The sequence below is a fragment of the Stegostoma tigrinum genome, chromosome 27 (genome assembly GCF_030684315.1).
Source record: "Stegostoma tigrinum isolate sSteTig4 chromosome 27, sSteTig4.hap1, whole genome shotgun sequence".
NCBI lineage: Eukaryota > Metazoa > Chordata > Chondrichthyes > Orectolobiformes > Stegostomatidae > Stegostoma > Stegostoma tigrinum.
The window spans coordinates 954,383-972,558 of NC_081380.1; the positions used below are offsets into that span (position 1 = coordinate 954,383).

Below are 18,176 nucleotides of genomic sequence, written 5' to 3' on the forward strand. Positions count from 1 at the left end.
GGACATAGGGGCTAGGCTGGGTCTGTGGCAGGTGGTGAGGGAAACAACAAGAGGGAAAAACATACTTGATCTTATCCTCACCAATCTGACAGCTGCAGATGCATCTGTTCATAACAGCATCAGTAAGAGTGACTATTGCAGTCTTTGCGGAGATGAAGTCCCGCCTTCGCATTGAGAATAACCTCCATCATGTTGTGTGGCACTATCACCGTGCTAAATGAGACAGACTTCACACAGATCTAGTAATTCAAGACTAGGCATCCATGAGGCACTGTGGGCCACCAACAGCTGCAGAATTGTACTCCAACACAGTCTGTAACCTCATGGCCTGGCATATCCCCCACTCAACCATTACCATCAAACCAGGGGATCAACCCTGGTTCAATGGGGAGTGCAGGAGGGCATGCCAAGAGCAGCACCAGGCAAACCTGAAGATGAGGTACCAACCTGGTGAAGCCACCAAACAGGACTACTTGCATGCCAAACAGTTAAAGCAGCAAGTGATAGACAGAGCTAAGCAACCCTACAACCAACGGATTAGATCTAAGCTCTGCAGTCCTGCCACATCCAGTTGTGAACGGTGGTGGACAATTAAACAACTCATCGGAGGAGGAGGCTCCACAAATATCCCCATCCTCAATGATGGAAGAGCCCAGCACATCAGTACAAAAGATAACACTGAATCATTTGCGGTAATCTTCAGCCAGAAGTGCCGAGTGGATGACCCATCTTGGCCTCCTCCAGTGAGCCCAAATACCAGTCTTCAGCCAATTCGATTCACTCCATGTGATATCAAGAAACAGACGGAGACACTGGATATTTAAAAACAATGGGCCCTGACAACATTTCAGCATTAATACTGAAAACTTGCAAAAAGCAGGACAAATCCAAAGTGGCCAATTACTTCCCTATCGGTCTACTCTCGATCATCAGTAAAGTGATGGAAGGTGTCAGTATATCAAGCAGCACCTGCTCAGCAATAACCTGCTCAGTGACGCCCAATTTGTGTTCTGCCAGGGCCACTCAGCTCCTGACCTCATTACAGCCTTGGTTCAAACATGGACAAAATGAGCTGATTTCCAAAGGTGAGGTGAGAGTGACAGCCCTTGACTTCAAGGCTGCATTCAACGTGGTGTGGCATCAAGGAGCCAAAGCAAAACTGGAATCAATGGGTGTTAGGGGGCAAACTGTCCGGTGGTTGGAGTCATACCTGACACATAGGAAAATGGATATGGTTGTTGGAGGTCAGTCATCTCAGCCCCAGGACATCTCTGCAGGAGTTCCTCAGGGTAATGTCTTAGACCCAACCATCTTCAACTGCTTCATCAATGACCTTGCCTCCATCATAAGGTCAGAAGTGGGGATGTTCACCGATAATTGTACAATGTTCAGCACCGTTCATGACTTCTCAGATACTGAAGCAGTCCATGTTCAAATGCAAAAGATCTGGACAATATCCAGGCTTGGGCTGACAAGTGGCAAGCGACATTCATGCCACACAAATGCCAGGCTATGACCATGACCAATAAGAGACAATCTAACTACTGCCCCTTGATATTCAGCGGTGTTACCATCACTGAATCCCCCACTCTCATCTACTAGGGGTTATCATTAACCAAAAACTCAACTGGATTCACCACATAAACACAGCAGCTACAAGAGCAGGTCTGAAGCTAGGAATACTGCAGCAAGTAACTCACTCCCGACTCCTCCAAGCCTGTCTACAACCGACAAGGCACAAGTCAGGAGTGTGATGGAATACTCCCCATTTGCCTGGATGAGTGTAACCCCAGCCACCCTGAAGATGCTGGACACCATCCAGGAAAAAGCAGCCCGCTTGATTGACGCTACATTCGCAAACATCCACTCCCTCCACCACTGATTCTCAGCAGCAGCAGTGCGTACTATCTACAAGATGTACTACAGAAATTTACTAAAGATCCTCAGACAGCACCTTCCAAACCCTTGATAACAAAGTGTGGGGCTGGATGAACACAGCAGGCCAAGCAGCATCTTAGGAGCACAAAAGCTGACGTTTCAGGCCTAGACCCTTCATCAGACAAACAATTTTAATCTTCCAAACCCATGACCACTTCTGTCTGGAAGGACAAAGGCAGCAGACATGTGGGAACACCACCACCTCCAAGTTTCCTTCCAAGCCACTCACCATCCTGACTTGGAAATATATTGCCATTCCCTCACTGTCACTGGATCAGCATCCTGGAATTGCCTCCCTGAGGGTATTATGGGTCAACCCACAGCAGGTGGACTGCAGCAGTTCAAGAAGGCAGCTCACCACCACCTTCTCAAGGGCAATTAGGGATTGGCAAGAAATGCTGGCCCGCCAGCGGTGCCCACATCCCACGAATAAATAGAAAGAAAGAACTGTTCCCCATGGTTGAGGGGTCAATCATGAGAGGGCATAGTTTTAGGGTAAGGGGCAAGGGATGCAGAGGGGATTTGAGGAAAAAGTGCTTTCACTCAGCACGTGGTGGGAGTCCGGAAAGCAGTGCCTTGGATGGTAGTGGAGGTCAGAAACATTAAAAACTTACAAAAATATTTGGATAACCACTTCAGAGACCATAACAGTCAAGGATATGGGACAAGTGCAGGACATTGGGATTAGTGCACCTTCAGTGGTAACTATATTGGTACGAACTCAGTGGACCTTTTCTGTGCTGTATGACTCTGTGAGTCTATCTATGAATTGTGACTCTATGAGGGCTGATCAGTAAATTTATGGATTCTATGAAAATTGATGGGATGGTAAATGATGAGGAGGATAGTTTTAGATAATAGGAGGATATGGATAGGGTGGTCAGGTGGGCTGATCAGTGGCAAATGGAATATAATCTGGATAAATATGAAGTGATAAACTTAGACAGGGCAAACAAAGCAAGTGAATACTGATCCAGAATGATACCTAGGTTGGAGAGTTTCAGTTATGATGAGATTAGATAGACTGGGATTATTGCTTTTAAAGCAGGGGATATTCAGAGGGGACATAATTGAGATGTATAAAATTATGACGGCTGTAGGTAAGAAAGACAGGAAGATGGAGGGGGTCAATGACCAGGGACATATAAGGGCAGAGGTTTGAGGAAATGTGAAGTAAATCTTTATCATCCAGAAGTTTATAAGAATTTGAATGGCATGGATAGAGAGGAAAGTATGAGGCTTTTTCCCAGGGTCAATTACTATGGGACACAAGTTCAAGATGCAGGATGGCTAGGGGGAGTTTAAAAGAGATGTGCGGGGCATGTTTTTCTCACAAATGGTGGTGAGTGCCTGGAAATTGCTGCCAGAGGAAGTGGTGGAAGCAGACACAATAGCAACATTCAAGAAGCACTTGGACGAATACATGAATAGGAAGGGAATCGAGAGATATGGATCCTGTAAGTGAAGACAATTTTAGTATGAAAGAGCAAAATGTGTCGGCATAGGCTTGGAGGGCTAGAGGGCCTATTCCTGTTCTTAGCTGTTTGTCCTTCAGAGGTGATAGGAATCTGAAAACCACTACTTGTAAGGGTGGTAAAAGCAGAAACTCTCATGACATTCAAGAAGCATCTAGATGTGCATTTTTGACATGAGGCATACAAGGCTATCGGCCAAATGCTGGGAAATGGGATTGAAATAGTTAGATGGGCATTTTTGATTGGTACAGACTTCATGGAAGCATTATACACTTTGAATGGGGTGGTATGGCCAGATAACATCAACATAGTTTTATGAGAGGCAAAATGCACTTGACAAATTTTAGAAACTTTTCAGCATGTAACTCTTAGGGTTGCGGAATTAGATCCAGTAGGAGTAATTCAAGTACATTCAAAGAAAAAAGCATTCATTTAGGTGCTCCAAAAATTATTGTGTGAGATAAGTAGGGCCTCAGAGCTGAGGTAATAAATTAATCTGGATAGAGGATTAATTAATGGACAATTATCAGAAAGTCAAGATAAATAGGGCATATTCAGGCTGACTGGCGGAACTCTACACTGATAGGTACTAAGTTGGTTTCCCTGGCTGGGATATATAAAACATGTGGGGGACATGGGGCTGCTGTTTCAGGGAATGAAATCTGTCATTTAACTCTGAGATGAAGAAAATGTCTTCACTAAAAAGTTATGCATCTTTTGGAATTCTCTACTCCTGAATGTTTTGGAGGTTCTGTTGTTTGAAAATATCACAAAGAAGCAAGAAATAGGAGCAGGAGTAGTCTGTTTATTCCTTTAAGCCTGCAATACTGTTTGATAGGATCATGGCCAATCATTTGTCTCTGGTCTGTACTTCTGCTATTCTTCCCTTTCAAATCTAAACATTTGTTTTCATTCTGAGACAGTAAGATTTTTGATCTCTCAGGAATCGAGGGCTATGCCAACCCTGGTGGGACAGTGAAGTTAGAACGTAGAACAGTGTACACAGGAACGGGCTCTTCGGCCCACAGTGTTGCGCTGGACATGACCCCAAATGAAACTAATCCCTGCTGCCTGCTCTTAGTCCATATCTCTCCATTCCTAATACATTCATGTGCTTGATTGAAAGTTCCTCAAACTCTCTTATCATATCTAACTCCACCACCACCCCTGGCAGTGTGTTCCAGCTCCTACCACTCTCTGTGTAAACAAATTACTCCTCACGTTTCCTTTGAACTTTTCCCCTCTCACCTTAAATGCATGCCCCCTAGTTTTAGACATTACAGCTCTGAGAAGAAGATTCTGACCGTCAACCCTATCTATGCATCTTACAATTTTATAGAATTCAATCAAGTCTCCCCTCCTCAGCACTGTTCAAGAGAAAACAACACAAGTTTTTCTAGCCTCTCCATGTAGCTAATAACACCCTAATCCAGGCAGCATCTGGTAAGCCTCTTCTGCACCTTCTCCAAGGCCTCCACAACCTTTCCATAATGTAGCAACCAGAATTGAGTGCAATACTGTAAATGTGGCCTAATCAAAGTCTTAAAAAATTAAAGCCATTATTTTTGCTTTGAAGAGCTGAATGATTTGGGGTGCCATGGTGTTTCAGTGGTTAACATTGCTGCCTCACAGCACCAGGGACCTGGGTTCACTTCCACCTTGAGTGACTATCTGTGCGGAGTTTCCTCCGGGTGCTCCAGTTTCCTCCCACAGTCCAAAGGTTGGGTGAATTGGCCTTGCTAAATTGCCCATAGTGTTCAGGGATGTGTAGTTTAGTTGGGTTACGAGAGGGAGGAATGGGTCTGAGTGGGATGATCTGAGGTTCAGTGTAGACTTGTTCGGCCGAAGGGCCTGCTTCCATACTGTAGGGATTCTGTGATTTGCCCCAGTCCTATTTTCTGTTCTGAAGTTCTTGAATTGCTGTGTTTCTGAATCCAGTCTCTGGTTTACTGTGTGTTGTTACTCTGCATTATTATGGTGTCTCTGTATCCTGTCAGTGGATCTCTGAGTGTTATCTCTGGGCACTGTCACTGAATCTCAGTGCACCATCTCCAGATGCTAACACTGGCATTTGAAGAATTTCTGAGCGTTACACCTGGGTGCTGACACTGATTAGTTTTGGCATTTTTCTCTAACTTTGGACAACTTGTAAACGCTTGCCCCTTTTTTTCGTTGCTGTGATGTTTTACCCTACCATCCTCCTGTCTACCCCATCCATTCCCTTGCATTTTGGGTTTAATGCTTTCTGTAGTTTGAATGGGTTTGTTTCTGCTTATTACAGGCAATTGTGTTGGAGGGAAACTACTGGAAAAGGCGGATTGAGGTTGTAATTAAAGAATATCATAAATGGAGGATCTACTTTAAAAAACGAGTGAGTATAGAATTATTTGCTTCATTGTCCCTGCTTCCATCTTTGTATGCTGAGTTTTTACAAGTGCACCGATAGGACCATGGTAGTAATTTTACTGGCAGTGCCCAACTAGTGGGCACTATCCAATTAAGAACATTAGCTGTCTCTCCACGTTGTGAGTCTGTTCAGGGGGCTATTAGCTCTGCAGGCTCAACAACACCACCTAGACAGTTGGCCACTGTTAGGACTGTATCAAAACAAGAGGAGGCCTCCTTCTTGACAGAAATTGATTTGCCTGATAAGCAGGGCCTACTGATCAGAGATCTGAACTCCAGCAGTGTCAATGGGGCCATTGGGCTGCCCACTTACTCTGTGGTGAGTTAGTCCTTGGGCCGAGTAGTCTCTATGGATTGAAGAATAGCGGAGGAGCTGCTGGGAGCCTCGTGCAGTTCATGAACTCCAACTTCACAGGCAGCCATTCTAATTCTGGCAAAATGCTGGTGGCTTGGTAAAATGGCCATCTGTAAGTCAATGAATTTGTGTAAAAACGAAAAGAACTGCGGATGCTGTAAATCAGGAATGAAGACAGAAGTTGCTGGAAAATCTCAGCAGGTCAGGTAGCATCTGTGAAGAAAAAATCAGAGTTAACGTTTCTGGCCCAGTTCTGAGAAAGGGTTCACCGGCCCCAAAATGTTTACTTTGATTTTTTTTGTCTTCACAGATGCTGCCAGACCTGCTGAGATTTTCTAGAAACTTCTGTTTTTGCTCCCAATTAATTTGTGTATTGGCTGTTGCCCCCCTGTCTGCACGTATTACGCTGCTGTTGTTCCAGCCACTGGGAATATCCCCTGGTGGTGGGAACACACCAGACTTCCAAAACCAACACCTTGGCCCTCTCCAAAGAGCTGATAAGATCATGGCTTTGTTGTGGCAGGTAGCTATAATCACAATTTTTCCAACAGTCTCTGATAGAGCTGTTTGTGAAGATTAGAACTTCATGGGGTTGGACTGTCAACGGTTCACTGTCCAAAGCTGTTTGAGAAGATTTTGAGCCACTAGCAACAGGGCTGGATCTCATTAATAATCTGCTCATACTGATTTGGGAACTGGATTAGTGTTGCATGTAGTTAGAAATATCACAGAAACCAGTGGACACATGTTTGCAGAACTTTTGGCCTGATTTGGCTCTTAGAAAAGTAAAATTTATTTTAGATGTTATTAATTGCCTCTCTTTGCTAAAAGTCTTCTATTTATTCAACAGTTACCCAAGAACCGTGATGATGGCCTGTCTAGCCTGGTAAAGGTAGGATATTTTCTAGTTTCTAGTTTCTTGTACCTGTTAAGTGCAGGATCATTATGAGACAGAGCATTTAAGGAAGAGTCAGCACAATTTTGCAAAAGGTGGATTGCGCACAACTAATAGAATTTTCTTGACTTAACGGAGAGAGTTAATGAAGGGAATGAAATGGATGTTGTCGATATTAAATTCTAAAGAACGTGAAATACCAGTTCAGAGGGATGACAAATTTGAGGCTCATAGAATGGGAAGGTCAGACACCATAAGACCATAAAATGTAAGGGCAGAATTAGGCCATTTGGCCCATCAGTTCTGCTCCACCATTCAATCATGGCTGATATTTTCTCACTCCCATTCTCCTGCTTCTTACATAACACTTGACCCCTTTTTACCAATCAAGAACATACCTATCTCTGTCTTAATACACTTAATGGCTTGGCCTTCACAGGGCTCTGTAGTGATGGGCTCCACAGATTCACCAGTCTCTGGCTGATGAAACTCATGCTCATCTGAATTTGGAAGGGTCGTTATTTCATTCTGACACTGCACACTCATGCCCTTATCTCTCCTACCGGTGGAAACACCTTGTCCACATCCAGGCCTCTCTATTCTGTAAATTTCAATCAGATCCCTGCTCATCCTTCTAAACTTCTAAACAGACGCAGAGCCCTCAACTGTTCCTTATATAATAAGCACTTCATCCCCTGGTTCATTTTTGTAAACCTCCTGTGGACCCCCCTAAAGTTCAGCAATCCTTCTTTAGAAATTGGGCCCAAGACTGCTTACAATTTGCAAATACAGCCTAGCAAACCAATAAAATGTATTAACCAGTTTAAAAAAGAGTATTAAAAAAGAAATGAAACGGACCATCTGGACTGGGTCTGGATGGACCACCTGACATTGACCAAGGTGTTGGAAATGGCAATGACTTACTCAGCCCTGTCAATCCTGCAAAGGCCTCCTTTCAAACTTCTGGGGTTAGTGCCAAAATTGGGAGAGCTGTTTCATTTATTTTTGCTATAACAAAGTGTGAAGCTGGATGAACACAGCAGGCCAAATCTTGGCCTGCTGTCTTCATCCAGCTTCACACTTTGTTATCTTGGATTCTCCAGCATTTGCAGTTCCCATTATCTCTCATTTATTTCTGCTTCTCTTTTTAATCCTTGCTTTTGGATGGTAGATGGTGCTGGAGACTGGCAATTTTGTACATTTTCCACAGTACTCCCGCATTCAAGTACCCGTGATAATAAAACGTAAATCTACACTGTATATCACTGTGTGCTGCCACCACTGCTGGGTGTGTCCTGCTGGTGGGAAAGGGTATATCTGGGGATAGCAATGGTGATGTCTGGGATATTGCCAGTCCACATCCACCAGTCAAGACTCCTCAGGCTCTTATGCATATCAGTTGAATACGGTGGCACTTTTCTGAATCCCAGCAGATACAAACCTAGCCTTTCCAACCTTTGCTCATTTGACAGCCCTTTAATTACTTTTGTCAGTCTGGTAAACCTTCTCCGGACTTGTTCAACATATTTACGTCCTTCCTCATGTAGGGTGACCAATATTGTGCATCGTATTCTGATGAGGTTGCACTCGTGCCCTGCATAGCAGATGTAAAACCTCCCTACTTTTATATTCAGTTCCCTCACTTATCTTTCCTAATTATTGGCTATATCTACATACAAACCTTATGTGATTCATGCACAAGGGCACCACAGAGCCCTGGGCTTCCTTGTGGGAGATGATGGCCTCATGGTATTATCACTCGACTGTTAACCCAGTTTACCCAGATAACATTCTGGGGACCCAGATTCGAATCCTGACAAAACAGATGGTAGAATTTGAATTCAATAAATTCAATGAAGAGTTTAATGATGACAGTGAATCTGTTGTTGATTGTTAGGAAAAACCCATCTGGTTCACTAATGTCCTTTAGGGAAGGAAACTGCCATCCTTACCTGGTCTGGCCTACACACACAGCAATGTGGTTTACTTTTAACTGCCCTCTGGGCAATTAGGGATGGGCAATAAATGCTGCCTGGCCAGCGACGCTCTCATGCCATGAAGAAATTTTTTAAAAAATTAATCGTAGAGTTCAGCAATGTCTCACCATTTGCCTCACATGCTTGTTTTTTATTCTTCCTGCCAAAATGGACAATATTTTCCTCAATCCCGTGTAGTTTGCCCACTGGTGAAACAGGTCCACAGTGGGCAGCAATTCCCTAGCCCAACACTCATCCTGGAACATCTGGATAACAAAGACACTTAATGTCGGCCTCCTACTCATCGACTGCAGCTCTGCCTGCAACACCATAATCCCTAACACACTAAGCTCAAAATTCAATTCCTACTTTGCAGCTCTGCCCTCTGCAACTGGATCCTCAGCTTCCTGACCCATAGACTGCGATCAATGAAGATAGACAACTGCATCTCCTCCATGAATACCTATCAATGCTGGAGCGCCCCCATCCCCAAGGATGCGTCCTCAGTCCCTACTCCCTGCACACCCATGACAGTGCAGCCAAATTCTGAACAAACAGCATCTACAAGTTCGCTGATGACATTGCCTTGTAGGACGGATGTCAACAACGAGTCAGAACACAGAAAGGAGACAGAGAGTTTGGTGACGTGGTGCAATGATTACAATCTCTGCCTCAGTGTCAGCAAAACGAAAGAACTGATCATTGACTTTAGGAAGTTAGGAGGAGAACACACCCCCATCTATATCAATGGAGCTGAGGTGGCGAGGGTCAAGTTCCTGAGGGTGACAATAACCAACAGTCTGTCCTGAATTTTGCACCTAGATGCGAAGGTCAAGAAGGCACACCTCTTCCTCCTCAGGCAGCTCAGGAAATTTGGTATATCCATCAGGACCCTCACCATCTTTTACAGATGCACCATAGAAAGCATTCCATCCGAGTGCATAATGGCCTGGTACAGTAACTGCTCTGCATGGGACCGTGAGAAACCACAGAAAGTTGTGTGCAAGGCGCAGACCATCACAGGGGCCAAATTCACATCCATGGACTCCATCTACACTTCATGTTGCTGCAGAAATGCTGCCAACATCATAGACCCTGCCCACCCCAGTGATACTCTCTTCCAACCTCTTCCATCAGGCAGTAGATACAGAGGCTTGATCACACACACACTAACAGGTTTGAGAACAGCTTCTTCCCTGCTGCAGTTCGACTGCTGAATGGACTTCTCCTAAGTTCAACTACTATTGATCTTGCTTTGTGCACCTCCTGTGCAGCTGTAACGCTGTACACTTTGCTCTGTCTAAGCACCCTATGATCTGCATGTCCCTGTTTGCTGTGATCTGCCTGTACTGCTCACAATACAAGCTTTTCAAAATACTTAGGTACATAAAACATAGCACAGGTCACTACAAGCCCTTCAGCCCACAATGTTGTGTTGAACCTTTACCCTAATCCTAAGGTCTATCTAACCTCCACTCCTAACTTATACTATCATTTATATGCCTATCTAATAGCCACTTAAATACCCCTAATGAGGCCAACTCCACTACCTCTCCGGCAATGCATTCCACAACCTGACCATTCTCTGAATGGCTACAGTAAATTAAATCAAACCAATTTCCACATTTTCCCCATGCCATTTGCCATACCCTTGTCTATTTACTTAACCTAACCTTTTGTAGCATCCTTGTGTCCTCTTCAGAACCTACTTTCCTACCTATCTTCATATCGTCAGCAGATTTTGCTGATCCAGATTGCCTTGATCCACTTCAATTCCCCTACCATTACAATAGGTCCACAGTAGACATCATTTCTCTTGCCCTACACTCATCCCTGGAACATTTAGATAACAGCGGCACCTCAGTCAGACTCCTATTTATCGACTTTAGCTCTGCCTTCAACACCATAATTCCAACCAAACACATCTCCAAATTCCAAGATCTAGAACTCTGCTCCCACCTCTACAATGGGATCCTCGACTTCCTGAGCTACAGACCGCAATCAGTAAGGACAAGCAACAACAATAATCCTCAACACCGGTGCCCCGCCAGGCTGCATACTCAGTCCCTTACTTCACTCCTTATACACTCACAACTGTGTGGACAAATTCAGCTCTAACTCCGTTTACAAATTTGCTGATGACCCCATCGTAAGCGGGTTGAATCTCAAACAACGATAAGGCAGATTACAGGAAGGAGGTACAGAGTTTGGTGGCATAGTGTAAAAGCAACAATGTCTCCCTCAATGCCAGCACAGTGAAGGGGATGGTCATCGACTTCACCAAGCAGAGTGGAGGACACACCCCTCTCTATCAATGGTGCTGAGGTCAAAATTGCCAAGAGCCTCAAGTTCCCAGGAATAAATGTCACCAACAATCTGTCTTGGCCCATAAACATCGCCACTACAGTCAGAAAGCACACCAATGTCTCCACTTCCTCAGAAGGCTAAGGAAATTTGACATGTTCACAATGGCTCTTACCAATTTCTATAGATGCACCACAGAAAGCATCCTTTCCAGTTGCATCACCGTGTGGTCTGGCAACTGCGCTGCCCAAGACTGCAAGAAATACAGAGTTGTGATGATACTTTTCATTGTATCTCGGTATGTGTGACAATAATAAATCAAATCAAGTCAAATCAAATCAACTGTACCTTCAGGGACTGTATCCAAAGCATTTATATAAATTGTAAGAAATTGAAGCTCCAGCACTGATTCCTCTGGCATACCACTTGTTACATCATGGTTCCCTGTTTTCCCTTTGTCCAGAGAATATTTTGTTTTTTCAAAAAACTGCAATAAGTTGATTGAATATGATTTCCCTTTCACAAATCCCATTGATTCTGCCTAAAGGCTCTGCCATAACATGTTTATTAATAGGTCCTAATGCTTTCTCTATGACAAATATAATTCCTGCTATCAGTCGCCTTCCCTTTTTGAAGAAAGTAGTTATGGTCACTATCCTCCAATTTAATGGAATCTTCCCTGAATCAAGGGAAGTTTGGAAAATTAGACCAATGCATCAACTGTCTCATTTCTTATAAGACCATATGAAAAAGCCCATCAAAACCTGGGAACCTGTAAGCCTGTAGCTCTAATACTTTGCTCAGTATCACTTCCCTTTCTCCCATTTTTTTGAATTGTGGCTCCTTCTGGCATGTTACTTGTGAAGACCAATGCAAAATACCAATTCAGTTTATGTCCTTATTTCTCCGTATTTTCCTTTATTAATTCCTCAGACTTGTTTCGCACAGGACCAATGTTCAATTTGTTGATTCTTTGCCTTTGTATATATCTATAAATGCTTACTATTTATCTTTACATTTATTTATGTACTTTTTTCTGTATATTTTCGACATGTGGTGTTAAAAACAATGATTTGGTACTTGGTTATTGATGAAATGTGACACATTTTGTCAAAGGTTTTCATCTTACTTTAGTCAGGACATTTTACAAGAATACCAATTCAAGGGGGAAACCAATTTCTGTACTGTGTGAAGGAACATCTCTGATTTATTGCGAAAGAAAGTTGACATTTTGGGTCAGGACCCTTCAGAAATGAGGAGGGGGAAAGGAGCTGTGAAATAAATGGAGAGACGAAGGGTGGGGCTAGGTAAGGTAGTTAGGATGGTAATAGGTGAGTACAGGTAGAGGGAGTGTAAGGCAGTTCAAAACTGACATCTATTTCAACCCCACTGACTCGCACAGTTACCTGGACTACACCTCCTCTCACCCACCTTCCAGCAAGAATGTGACACCCTACTCTCAATTCCTCTGCCTCCGTAGTGTCCATTCCTAAGATGGAGCATTCCACTCCCGGACATTCCAGATGTCCTCCTCTTTCAAAGACTACAAATATCCCCCCTTCTCTCCGGTGATCAAAAATGTCCTCAACCACATCTCTTGCATCTCCTGCACTTCTGCCCTCAAACCTCCTCCCCCCAACAAAAATAAACACGGGAACCCCCTTGTTCTCACATATCACCCCCCCCCCCCACCTCCATATCCAGCATATCATTCTCTGCTACTTCTGTCACCTACAATCGGACCCCACATCCAAAAAGAGAGACTTTCCTCCCCACCCCAACTGCCTTTTGTAGGGACCATTCTCTCTGCGACTCCCTCATCCGCATCGTACTCCCCACGAACCCCACCATACCCAGCACCTTTCTCTGCAACCACAGGAAGTGTCTCAACTGCCCCTACACCCCCCGCCTCACCTGCATTCAAGGCCCAAAAGCAAACCTTTCGTATCAGTCAGGAGTTCACCTCCACATCTGTCAACTTGGCCTACTGTATCAGTTCCTGACTGATGTGGCCTGCTCTACAACAGTGAGACTAAACGGAGAATCACAGTCCGTTTCTTAGAGCATCTGCGCTCTGTACTTGACAAACAAGAACACCTTCTGGTCACGAACTATTACAACTCTGAGTGACATGTCCATCCTGGGCCTCCTCCAGTGTCACAATGATGTCACCTGCAAACTGGAGGAACAACACCTCATAATCTGTTTCGGGAGCCTAGGCCTGATGGCCTAAACATGCAATTCAACAGTTCTAAAATCTCCCCAACCCCCTGCCCCCTCCCCCGGTATCATCCTGTGTCTAACTCTCTCTCTCATCCCTACCTCCTTGATCTGACACAACCTGGGTATCAAGTGCCCCACCCATCCCACTGACCAATCCCCACCATTCCCTGCGTGCACTCATCTCATCTCATAACTATCTCATCCCCATCTATCTTCCCAAGCTCAACCTTTCCTCTATTTACTTCCGAGCTCCTTTCCCCTACCCCATTTTTGAAGAAGGGTCCCAACCCGAAATGTCAACTTTCCTGCTCCTCCGATGCTGCCTGGGCCGCTGTGTCCCTCCAGCTCCAAACTGTGTTATCTCTGACTCCAGCATCTGCAGTTCTTGCTATCCCTGATTTGTTTATGTGTAGTCTCCTTCCGTCAGAGATACTGCCAATGGAGAATACAGTTTGTGTAAATATTCATTCTTGTTCTGAAAAGAATGGAGCTTTGTTTACAAATACAATTCTGAGAGACAGGGCTTACATACATTTGGAGAGGCAAGGGCTGATTAGAGATAGTCAGCGCAGCCTGGTGCGTGGGAAATTGTGTCTCATAAACTTTGAGTTTTGAGTTTTAACCAAAAAAATTGATGAAGTGATGGACGTTGCACACTTTACTAAAGAGATTTAAGTAAAACCTTTGACAAGGTTGCATGTGGTAAATTCATCAATAAAGTTAGATCATATGGGACTTAGAGAGGGCTTGGCACTTTGATTCAAAGTTAAGACAGTGGGTGGTGATGGAGGGGTTTTTCATACTGGAGGCCTGTGACTAGTGGTGTTCTGCAGGGATAGGTCTTCGGGCCACTTCTGCTTGTCATTTGTATAAATGATTTCGTTGAGAATTTAAGAGGCATGGTTAGTAAGTTTGCAAAAGACACCAGAATTGAAGGTATTGTCGATGGTGAGGAAGGTTATCCAGGATTGCAAAGGGATCTTGATTACTTGGGCAATGGGCTGAGGAGTGGCAGATGGAGTTTAATCTGGATAAATGCCAGGTATTGCATTTTGGTACAAAAAAACAATGTCATGACTTGTACAGTTATTGATAGGGCCCTGGTAGTGTTGGAAAGACCTAGGGGTGCAGATACGTGGTTCTTTGAAAGTTGTGTCACAGAAACAAGGTGATGAAGAAGGCATTTAGTATCCTTGCTCATACCATTCGACGTAGGAGTTGGAAGTCTTGCTGAGACTTTGCAGGATGTTGGTGATGCTACTTTTAGAGCATTGTGTACGGTTCTGGTCACCCTGCTACAGGAATGATATTATTAACTTGGAGGGAGTTCAAAAAAGGTTTATCAGGATGTTGTCAGGGGTGGAGAGTTTGAGTTATAAGGATGGGCTGGGACTATTTTTCTTGGAGCATTGGAGGTTTAGGGGTGACGTTATAGGCATTTATATAATCTTGAGGAGCATAGATAAGATAAATAGCAAAGATCTTTTTCCCTCGGGTGGGATCGTTCAAAACTGGGGGGCGTATTTTTCGGGTGACAGGGGAAACATTTAAAAGGGATTTGAGGGGCAACTTGTTCACACAAAGGGTGGTTTGAGTGTTGAATAAATTGCCAGAGGAAGTGGTAAACTCAGGTACAGTGACAACATTTAAAAGAGATTTAGACAGGTACATGAATAGGAAAAGTTTGCAGGGATATGGACCAAATGCAGGCAAGTGGACCTGGCTTAGTTTGGGTGATTTGGCATGAATGAGTTGAACCAAAGTGCCTGTTCCCATGTTGCATAACTCTGTGACTACGTAACTTGCTGGATCATCAATGGGGCTTGCAATGTGACACAACTGTGTGCAGTGAAATCTCTACAGAAAAGAGCTGTGCTCTCTGCAGACAGCCAGAATGTGTACATTCACTGAGCCAGTTTCATTTCAAAAGGTGACATTAGGTGAAATAGCTATTCAATAGTTCATTTCTCAGGCAGTGCTATGACCAATTGGAGTTAAGCTGCCATTTAAAATGTAATTAAGGCCTGGCTGTTGATCATTCCCATGGTAGCAGTTTTTCAATTTGAGTCTGCTTGTTAACCAGTCAGTGTTTTTCCTGTCATGCAAGGTGGATTAGATTAGATTAGATTCCCTACAGTGTGGAAACAGGCCCTTTGGCCCAACAAGTCCACACCGCCCCTTGAAGCATCCCACCCAGACCCATTCCCCTATAACCCACACATGCCTGAACACTACAGGCAATTTAGCATGGCCAATCCACTTAGCCTGCACGTCTTTGGACTGTGGGGGAAACCGGAGCACCTGGAGGAAACCCACGTAGACACGGGGAGAATGTGCAAACTCCACACAGACAGTTGCCCGAGGCTGGAATCGAACCCAGGTCCCTGGCACTGTGAGGCTGCAGTGCTAACCACTGAGCCACCGTGCCGCCCCTTTGTAGAAGTAGATTTTCCCTTTGATTTGGTATTCTTGCAAATTGTCCTGATGAGTGAAAGTCAAAAAGCTTCAGTAGAATATGTGTTTTTAAGCAATACTCAAAATATTTATTATGATCTGTTTTTGTACATTTTACTAACCTAACCACTGGTACTTATAATATTTTAAACCTTAGGAACTGAAAGTGTCAACTCACAAGCTGTTGATTTGCATACTTTTTAGCAGGATGTCGTCACAAAGAATGTGCAGAAATGGTCAAGTGAAGATCTCCAGGATTCAGTATCGATGGAGGAGGTAGATCCAGTTCTCTGTGATTTAGATGATCTTTTCTCTGATATCTCAGACACATTGTTTACCACAATGGAGAAGACAAAGCCATGGCCAAATGCAGGTGAAGTTTAAAAGTGTTTCATCACCTTGGCACCTACACTGCTTCTGAGGAAGTTTTAATTTACTTATCCAGATGAAGTTTATGTTGTTAAGGTGATCCAGTTATTTCTTAATTAGCCGGAACACTCCTTCCTTTTGCAATTGTTTCTATGACCATTTCAGTGGACATGGATGAAGAGGGTAATGGATCTGTATTTCACTTTTTACAAACACTTTTCTCCTTTTAACCCTGAGACATTGAACTATTGTTTAATTGAACCCTTTTCCTTTTATTTTATCTCCCATTCTTTATTGAAATCAAAGATAGGATTTAATAGAACAGCATTCAAAACTGCAAGGGAATTACTTTATTATTCTATGCAGACACACGCATTAGGGAAATTAAGGAAGACTGGACAGTATAGGAGATGCGTTTTTGTATATCCAGATCAGTTAATGCAAGTTACAACTTCCTGGAAGTCAGTGTCCAGTAATAGTTTCCCTTGTGAGCTGGGCCCAGCAGTGTTTCTGCTTTCAGGCAAACTGTAGGCTTCATTGCAGCTAGCAACCTGGAGCCAAGAATGGAAAGTCTGATCCAGGCTCCAAGTCACCCAGCAGGTCTAATCTTCCACTGGAGGTCAGACAGCAATTGACCTAAAATCTCAGAAGTGGGCTTTTAAGCAATTCAACCAGTTCTGATTTCGATCATTTGACAAGAATAGGTATTTCAGGAGCTAATGGCTCATCTCAGTGAGCTAGTTGGAAGGTCTTATGGGAAGTGTAACAGTGTAGCTTTACCTCCTCCCACCAGATTTTTCATTGTTGTGATGAGACAACTCTAAAAGCACTAGCACCCAATTTAACATGATTGTCTTTGTCTAGAACTTGCTGGAAGTAGTCAGCTCATCTCCAGGCTCATCTCTTGCCAAGATCTAGAGTGATCCCTGGACTGAGTGGGTTCCTTTAAGAAGAAAAATTGGATAGGCTGGGCTTGTTATCACCAGAGTACAGAAGCCCAAGGATAGGATTAGATTGAAATTTATAAAATGCTCCCAATGGTCTTGACAAGCTGGGCATGGAAAAGATGTTAGAAATAATGGAAACTGCAGATGCTGGAGAATCTGAGATAACGAAGTGTGGAGCTGGATGAACAGAGCAGGCCAATAAGCAGCTTAGGAGCACAAAAGCTGACATTTTGGGCCTAGAACCTTCATCAGAAAAGAGGGATGGGGAGAGGGTTCTGAAATAAATAGGGAGAGGGGGGAAGCGGATCGATGGTGGATAGAGGAGAAGATAGGTGGAGAGAAGGCAGACAAGATAAAGAGGTGGGGATGGAGCCTGTAGAGATGAGCATAGGTAGGAAGGTGGGGAGGGGATAGTCTAGGGAGGATGGACAGGTCAAGGGGGCGGGATGAGGTTAGTAGGTAGGAAATGGAGGTGCAGTTTGAGGTGGGAGGAAGAGATAGGTGAGAGGAAGAACAGGTTAGGGAGGCGGGGATGAGCTGGGCTGGTTTTGAGATGCAGTGAGGGGAGGGGAGATTTTGAAGCTTGTGAAATTCAAATTGATACCTTTGGGCTGCAGGAGGTGGGAGGTGCAACTGGGAGGCGCAGTTGTTTATTGCGAACTCAAGCAGATGTTCACCTGCACATCTGCCAATATGGTATACTGCATCCGCTGTACCTGTTATGGCTTCCTCTACTTTGGGGAAGCCAAGCAGAGGCTTGGGGATCGCTTTGCAGAACACCTATGTTCAGTTCACAGTAAACAACGGCACCTCCCAGTCGCAAACCATTTCAAC

The 18,176-nt window shown here is 44.1% G+C and overlaps 1 protein-coding gene across 2 annotated transcripts in view; it reads left to right on the forward strand.

The window, feature by feature from the left end:
* Window positions 1-18,176, forward strand: part of LOC125464592 (carbohydrate-responsive element-binding protein) — a 156,424-nt gene that overhangs the window by 32,834 nt on the left and 105,414 nt on the right. For both annotated transcript variants that reach the window (XM_059655497.1, XM_059655499.1), the window contains exons 4-6: window positions 5,695-5,784; window positions 7,025-7,066; window positions 16,231-16,399. In XM_059655497.1, coding sequence (XP_059511480.1) covers window positions 5,695-5,784; window positions 7,025-7,066; window positions 16,231-16,399 — 301 coding nt within the window. The remainder of the gene's footprint in view (window positions 1-5,694; window positions 5,785-7,024; window positions 7,067-16,230; window positions 16,400-18,176) is intronic.